Source organism: Phoenix dactylifera, unplaced genomic scaffold (genome assembly GCF_009389715.1).
Source record: "Phoenix dactylifera cultivar Barhee BC4 unplaced genomic scaffold, palm_55x_up_171113_PBpolish2nd_filt_p 000139F, whole genome shotgun sequence".
Taxonomy (NCBI): Eukaryota; Viridiplantae; Streptophyta; class Magnoliopsida; order Arecales; family Arecaceae; genus Phoenix; species Phoenix dactylifera.
The window spans coordinates 123,678-131,928 of NW_024067695.1; the positions used below are offsets into that span (position 1 = coordinate 123,678).

Genomic DNA, 8,251 nt, shown 5'->3' on the forward strand with positions numbered 1-8,251 from the left:
CGGTACGCCACGTATACCGATAACGAACCAGTACAATATGCTCAATACCATCTAGTTTGGTACAGCATATCATTTGTACAAGTTACTGATCAATCTTTGCAAGACAGACACTATTCAGTGCCACCAACAAACTTGTATGTTATTTTACCGAGGATATGATGACCCATCAGCCACCATTACTTACCAAGAACTTCTCACGTTAAAAAAAATAGAGAAGATAACAATATAATTAGTTCTTCTTGACAACGGGGAGACGCAAACCAAATCAATCATGAAAGAAGCAACTGAAAGATTAGCTGAAACATTCTGCACATCGGGAACCTTTTGAGGGTCAAACAGTACCCACAAGGCAGTTTATAATGACCATGCAGACTCTTATGAAAGCACTATAGAGTTGCTTTGCAAAAATAATGGCATAACAGATAAAGATGTTATCCTTCAACAGACCGGCAGTCGCACCATAGCAGTCACTATTCTAGGAGACGAACAAAAACATACGGGTTAAGCCCAATTGATAACCACGGGTTGCTTTAAGTCTGACCGCCCACAAAATACAGGCTAGAATAGAAGCAAATGTTAAACCATAGGTATTTCAAGGAAATGTATGCTTTGGTCCTAAGCACGGAAGCCTGACAAGACCATCCACTACTCAGAAATAAGGCCTATAGCGCATTGGCCTTCTGAATCTGGGAACCTTCCTGCAAAGGCAAGAAATAACTTGTCAAAGGCAACTCATGTATGGAATGCAACAAAGTTCTTATTACAATACTAGGAGCCAACGGCCGACCGACCCGTATCCATATGGAGAGGAAAAATATGGTGGCATATATGGCCCCCTAAAACGATATCCCATGTATGGACTGAAGCGCCTTGGACGGAACTGCTTCATTCCAGGGACATTAGTTCGTTTAGGCGATACCTGCAAAAAATTACAATTTCTATGTATGAAGAGCTGACCAGATGCAGATATGTTGCTTCAACAACTCGGAAAAAAAAATAGTGCTCGTACCCAAAAAAAAGGGGAAAAGAAGACAATAAATTAGAAGTCTTGGACCAAACATACTTTGATTTGACGCCCATGTAATTCAGATTCATTCAACTGAATAGCCTCTTGAACTGCCTCAGTTTCCAGAAATTCAACATAAGCAAACCCCTTTGGCTGACCAAACTTGTCTGTCAGAATAGTGACCCTGTTGACTGTTCCGCAAGACTGGAAATGCTGCTGCACTTCTTCAGGTGTGCAAGAATAATCCACCTGCAGTGTAACAACCACAATTGACCAAATACAGCCAAATTATGTCAGATTTGAAACTTTAATCACAGTCGGCATGCAGAAAGCTGATACTAGAAATTTGTTTATACATGTCACTGTTTTGTCTCTACAAGCAAAGTTCAGAACCACCGAGCACTTGCTCAAACGGTATGGTATCACCTCTTGCCACTTGGGTAAGAGGTTAAGATTTGATTCAGGTTAGAGGCAGCCCCCAAGGGTGCAAAAACTAGGTGGGGGATTAGCCCCTCCTTATCTCTCAAAAAAAAAAAAAAAGACAAAAAGGGTCATAACTAATTGCTGGTGGGTACTGCAAGGGATAAAAGCCACCAATGGCAAATACAGATAGACACCCAGTCGCATGACCATAAAAAAGTTTAGTCAAGATAAAAACTCTGCTTTAAACTTGATGTTCTTCGAAACCCAAAACACCAAATTCAAAAACCATTGGTGTTTCCACCATATTTGTCCTTAAGGTCTTTCGTCCAATAGAAATTCCACTTTTCTATGAATCTCAAAATCTAATTTCAGAGAAACACCCCCTTGAGCCTTTTGTAACTAAACCATTACCTTTTTTCCTCTACATGCACCCAACCAATATGTTGGACTATCCCACTTGTTAATTACTCCAAAGTACATTCTTCAAGTCATTCGAGTTTCACAACCAAAGGCATACTAAAGGAACGTATATATGCAACCAGATCTTTTAAGGCAGACTGAATTATGATATACCCTCTATGCAAAAAGATAGTTGCACTCCTAATGGTGAACCATCCCCCTATGCTTCCAACAATAGCATTGCAGCATAAACTAATGTTTTCCAACAATAGCATTGCAACATGAATTCAACTTTTGTAAGATACCTAGAGATAGCCCATAATTTTCATCAGAAGACATCCCCCACATTGCAATCGAAAACTTTTGCAGGATTTAGTATCTTCCTTCCACCTCACTGTCTCAACATTGGTCTTGAGTCAAATATCACTTGAAACATAAGATTCATGTTATCCATGCAAGAGCAGCTCATCATCCTTGCAAAAAGATAAATGACTTGCACAACTAAAAACATAATGCAACAGCCACCAGCTTCCCACTAAAAGCAAAATGCCAAATTTGTTATGGAAATCTTGGCTTGAAATGGTTGAAGCATCAAAACAAACTCTAGAACTACCATTAGAAAGCAGGAAAAAAATGTGGACATGTCTATGCAAGACTACCCAAAAAGATCAACTTGCACAGCATTTCAAATTCGTTTATATGTATACGAGAAGTCTAGTTCCACCATATCAAACCTCTTTTGCATTCCAATTAACATTCCATCTTTGCTTATTCTATCTGAAACACTCATATGCAATAAACATTCCATCTTAAGTTCCTTTCCTCTTAGTAATAGCAACTTGGACAGCAAAATAAACATTAAACATAACCACCTTGGTTTTATAATGCCATCACCTTGGCTGCCCTAGCAAAAAAGAATCAATAGGCTAAAGAGTAATGAAATGGAGGTTTTCATCCATCTTCTCGTCTTCTGGAATTCTTGATCAGATCCACAATTTCATCTTGGAAGATGTCCTGCAGTTATTCATAGAAAGATGTTATAATCTTTCCTATGCAAAGGTTTCCATATTGTCAAATCAAAGACCATTTTGTGAACCTTCCCCCTATCGAAACCTCCTCCACAAAATTCAAACAGCATACTATTACATCTGTAGTCCTGAAGAAAAGGACAAAATACAAAACTACCAAGTTGGTTACTCGCCTCCCTTCTTCATAAAACATAACCTTCAATGGAAAGATAATCACCTAATGCATCTCTCTCCACATCAGTCATTCCCTCTAATTCTTTTTCATACACAAATCCATTTATGTACAGGATTTTTAAGTTACATGAAAAAAAAGTATCTTACCACCTTAGCTCTTAACTCTATATTTTCCATTCGAAGTATTAAGCCTATCTAATAATAATTCGCTTTTCTCCTCTATGTTCAACCTCTATTCTGATAATTCCTACTCTAGATTTTGCATTTCTAAGTATTAACCCTGACTAATAGTTATTCACTGTTGTCCTCCTCCATATTCATCCTTCCCTTTCCCTCTTCTTCAAGTGATACTGTCTAATCAACAAACTTCACAGTAGCATTATTAAAGTGCTCTTTAAAGTTTAAACTCTTTTGGTCTATATTAAAAACCTGAAAGTTTGTGAAGCAATATTAGAAGAAAAATATTCCCTTCCTCATCTCAGGAGCCAATTTGGAAATACTTAATTTATTTTTGAAACATCTTGTCCTCAAGCAATATGTTTTTTTAAAAAAATGTATTGAAAAGCTGCTGCTCTGGATACTCTTATTACGGTTCACATCAGGACAAGATGATGCAAGACCATTAACACCTTGCTGTCAATTGGGGATGATAAATTGTCTCATGAAGGAGTCCTTGATGGTTTGATCAAATGGAAGAATGTGTATTGAGTGGAGGATTAGTAAACCACACATGTCCATATAACAGTAGGGACATTAATCATCCATGTCTCTTGGGTGAAGTAAATGCGCCCTCTTCCCTTTCCTTTAGAGTCAGCAAGTAGCCAATTCAACAGCATAAACTACTAAGCCTTCAATTCAACCCATAAAAAAGCCTTTACATCTACCAACTAAACCTTAATGTTTCACAATTAAAATTCAATCCAACCAGAGAGATCAAAAAATAATTGGTCCCATGTCTCACATTCTAGGTTTAGTTTACCTTCCAAGACTGATTTAATCAAATGACGAGCTATGTATAGTAATTGTATACCAGGTCTGCTAGACTACAGTATTAGTTTACACTATCTGATGACTATTTTTCTTCTTATCCCTTCACAATCTGCACTGAGACTTACCCTTTTACCTGACCTCATGGATAGGATAGAGTTGAGTAAGACCAATAAATACCTGACAATAACACAAAACTCGACTGATACCAAGTTATCTTTAAGTCTATTTTTGGTATGGATGTAGGATATAAGTCGGGTTTAAATTTGGATTTTGACATATATAACTTAAGTTTCTGTATGAATATAGACAAACCTGACTAAAACCCAAAATGTTGACCCCCTTATCTATAATCCATAAAGCGGCACAAGCACAATATCTTCATCAAGATGAAGGCCAGAAGAGCAAGCTTTAAAACAAAGCAAGAGGATAAAAAAGGGTGGAAAATTAATATCTGATTTTTTTCAACCGAAGTTTTAATATCGTATAGCTACTCAGTAATAGCCACAGAACTGGACATTGTAATGATGCTATTAGGAAGAACAAGAGCATGACGCTCCCAAGACCCATCTAAAAGGTGCAGAGTCATGACTGAGTATCTTAAATCTAAATATAAACCTTGCCTTCTGCAATATATCCGGCATGTTCTCTTCACAATCAGAAAACTGGTGACTCTGGATTAGTGGTATATTACAAAATCAACAGCCAAAACCCTAAAGACAAGATAATGAATGTACTAAACTGGAAATTTAGAAACTATCAAACAGGAAAAATGAGTCCACAAAGTATTTATAAAAAGTGGCAGAAGAAAAATTATTATTGTTACAAGCAAGAGATCAAGGACCTCTCACCATATAATGCAAAGCAACAAGACACTCCAAGAACTTCAACTCCACCTCCAAGAATGGTGAGGCTTCAGCATCTAAAGTTGCATGTTCACATGATATTCCATTATGTTGACAGCACGAAGGAATTCATAACTCCACTTGCACCATTGTCTTACGCCAAGCCAGGAAGTCCTATAATTCAGTTTGCTCTCGCCAAAATACTTATATCCTGACATTCTTTCCTCATCCTCTGGTTAACAATAATATAAACATCTAACTCTATAGTCATATCCATCTTTTTTTATTTTTCCCCTTTTCTTTTTCCTTTCCCCTCTTCCTGAGATTTTTTCCTTTTTTTGGCCCTTGAATTTTCTGCTCTCTTTGGCCTCCTTGCACTCATCCTTTTTTCTAAAGAGAATTGTTTTTTAATCTTCTTTTGTTCTTTTTTTTTTCCAACCACAAGCTATTTTAAAATAGAGCTTCCTGGCACCCCTAACATTGGGTATCAGAGAACTCAAATGATTGAAGATTGCACCTGCGACCATTATTAGACGTACAGTCAAAGGACTACAATAGAATCAAGAAAAAAATAGCAACAGACAAAAACTGGGGGGAAAACAGACTGCTAATGTGACACAAGGTGCAAATCAGTATCCAGAACATTATATTTATTACTTTGCAATGAGCCTCACAACTTACATAAATAAACAACTATTCACATCATATAAGTTTACAAGACTTTACTTTTGGTACAAAATCAATTCTAGGACAGATATACAGCAGACTGTGATTTCCAAACACACACAGAGACAAATACATAAAAAAAAGCTGATGCAGAGTTTAGTATAACTCAAAAGGAAACGCCGCATATAACATATAAGTCATGAACAATACACCAAAAACATGATAAACGGAATCCCTAGTAAACAGTTGCAAAATGGAGAACAATAACATGAGAAGAAATTCTAATATCTGGAAATTAGCATGTATTGCATAGTCCTAGACAATGCTGCAATGCAATATGGCTGAGAATTATGTCCCCAAGTGCGACTGAAAACTATTTTAATTATACCAAAGCAAGGGGCATTGGACAATTTCTTTTGTACAGAACGAAAGAACTGATCAAAAATCATAATGATGGAATGTGTAAAATTGTATTAATGCTTTCAGGAAATATGAGCCTTTAAACCATAAGTTTCAGAGCTATGTACTAACATGACAGAGAAAATATGAAACCATCAAGTTCCCTTGCTAGCAGCTATAGCATAGAGGACATCACCATGAAACACAAAAAGCTCTTCTATCTAAACTAAATCCATTACAACCAAAATTCAGTAACAGAACTGAAGTAGCTTCTTTATAAACTGTAAACATAACCATCAAGCCCTCTCCCAACTTTTGACATCAGCTATATGCATCCTCAGTAACCAAGCATCCCTATTTGGGGCTACCTCTAATGTTATTTCAAGATTATTCATATCAATATTCATTTATCAAAGTCATCATGAAGTACAGAATCGCACACCTCATAAAGCATTAAAAACTCAAGAAAAAAGAAGAAAACCTTAATAATCAGTAATGAATGCTAACAGACAGTCCATGCACATGCATGAAGAGACAAATGCTTCCATGACATTGAGCACAATAAAAGAAAAATCTAATACTAGAGAAAATTATTCCTTGCAATTTTAACTATTTTATGGAAATCTCTATTATCAGTCTACCAATATCCGCACTCTATTTATATAGAAGCAATTATATAGAATCAATCTTCTCTTGCTACCTGCTTCAAGGACAGAAAAGCATTTACTATATTTCCTTCATCCCTTTTGCTCTGATGTTCTCTGTACTTCGATAAATGCACCTTTCAACATGATATCCATCAACTCTTGCACAACAAGCTTCACTCAGATTGACAGGTTTCAACAGGCCAACACATGGTGATTGCAAAAGTAAAAGGGAATGGGTGAAAAGTGAAGAAACAGGGACCACTTGGTTCAGTTTAGCCATAGAGGAGATGCTTACAGGTCAACATGATGCTAATTCTCACTGTCTTCAATGCACGCTAAATCAAAACTCTCTCTTGAAAATTATGTGAACAGCCGGTAATTCTCAATCCATGGATCAATTACTTCGCAATAAGCTTATGATCATAACATTCACTATGATACAATTTAATGTTCAAACAGTATGCATGATTACTGGGATTAGAAACTTACATTTCCAACAAACACCGACCGAGAATCTACCTCCTCCCTGCTTGCTTGAGTTGCAGCTGCACTAGCAGGATCTAAACACACAACATAAACGAAAAACTTATTAATATATATAAACAAATAAAAATATAAATCAACAATTCTTCATGTCCCTTGTGCATGAATACGAGTATATACTCCACATGATTTTTCTACTTTGAAAAAAAAAATGATGGAAGAGCAGTCTGGAGCTACTCAGAACCCCTTTTTCCTCATGAACACATTTGACATGCCTACCTTCGACCCTTTCTTAAGATAGTATTAGAGAAGCAAATTAGAACAGAGACGAGTCCTCCAGCTAACGGGCCTAGGGTTTCAAATCTAAAAAAATCTAGGTGGACTATCTATAAGAAATAGAAGCCCTGGATTGTCCAAAATCGATCAAGATTTGAGAAATCCTAGCTATGTGCAAGACAGGGAGAGCGGACCTTGGACGGCGCTCATCTCCTTCTCGACTTTGGCTTGCATCTCACGCAGGGCAGCGGCCTCTTCTTCCATCTCCTTGAGACGCTTCTTCATCTCGTCCAGCTCCTGTAACTGCGTAAACTTCGAGGATTAGGGTTAGCCTTAGGGTTTGGGGAAGAGGAAAGAAGATAGGAGGATAACCTTGGAGGCGTCTTCGTCGGCGCGGGACATGTCGACGTCGGCGTTGGCAGCATCCATCTCGCCCTCCATCTCGCCCTCGTCGGGGATCTCTCCGCCGTAGACTTCGTGCTCCTCTTCCTCCATTCCGCTAGCCGTCGCCCCCCTTCACCGCGCTTCCTTTCTCTCGGATCTCCTTTTATATGGGCTAAAATTCTACGAGTGCCTGGCACGTGAGAGAGGCGTAATCCTGAACCCCCGTAACAAGCTGAGACACTTGTACCGCGGCTCCTCGTGCCGTGCACGCGCGAAAGAAGGATTGACCTTACTTCGTGCGAATCCACCGTTGAACCCAGGTTGCAGGACCCAGGTTGAGAGCTTTGAGATGTGTGCGATGGTTGATCCAACGGTACATTCGGGCAAAGGAGCTGAATCCTCCTTTCTTGCGAAACAACCTTCTTCCCCTCGTAGGTTCTTATCAAAGCCACGTGCTGAGTTACACGTGTGGTGAGTCGATTGCAGTATGACCGGTCACTGAGAAGGGCAAAGCAATATGTACCGAAAAAAAAG

General features: G+C 38.2%; 1 protein-coding gene across 3 annotated transcripts; it reads right to left on the reverse strand.

Annotated features, from left to right (window-relative positions):
• Window positions 1-272: 272 nt before the first annotated feature.
• Window positions 273-7,872, reverse strand: LOC103717959 (polyadenylate-binding protein 2-like). Of its 3 annotated transcripts, none has more exons than XM_008806544.4 (6): window positions 7,706-7,872; window positions 7,528-7,630; window positions 7,064-7,134; window positions 1,064-1,255; window positions 792-919; window positions 273-698 (listed from the first exon to the last, which is right to left on the reverse strand). In XM_008806544.4, the coding sequence occupies exons 1-6, from the start codon at window positions 7,826-7,828 to the stop codon at window positions 650-652; spliced, it is 666 nt and encodes a 221-aa protein (XP_008804766.1). In that variant the 5' UTR covers window positions 7,829-7,872; the 3' UTR covers window positions 273-649. The 3 variants fall into 3 exon arrangements, with proteins under 3 accessions (XP_008804766.1, XP_008804765.1, XP_008804767.1); XM_008806543.3 differs by having other exon boundaries at window positions 7,528-7,636; window positions 7,706-7,871; XM_008806545.3 differs by lacking the exon at window positions 7,706-7,872 and adding an exon at window positions 4,869-5,379 and having other exon boundaries at window positions 7,528-7,636.
• Window positions 7,873-8,251: the final 379 nt, after the last annotated feature.

Bases quoted from the DNA above. Each gene is read 5' to 3' on its own strand.
- LOC103717959 (XM_008806543.3), bottom strand. From the start codon at position 7,828: ATGGAGGAAGAGGAGCACGAAGTCTACGGCGGAGAGATCCCCGACGAG. The intron at 1,256-7,063 runs GTAAGTTTCTAA...GTTACACTGCAG, and splicing joins GGTCGGTGTTTGTTGGAAAT to GTGGATTATTCTTGCACACC. The intron at 699-791 runs GTCGGTCGGCCG...TTGCCTTTGCAG, and splicing joins TCCTCTCCATATGGATACGG to GAAGGTTCCCAGATTCAGAA.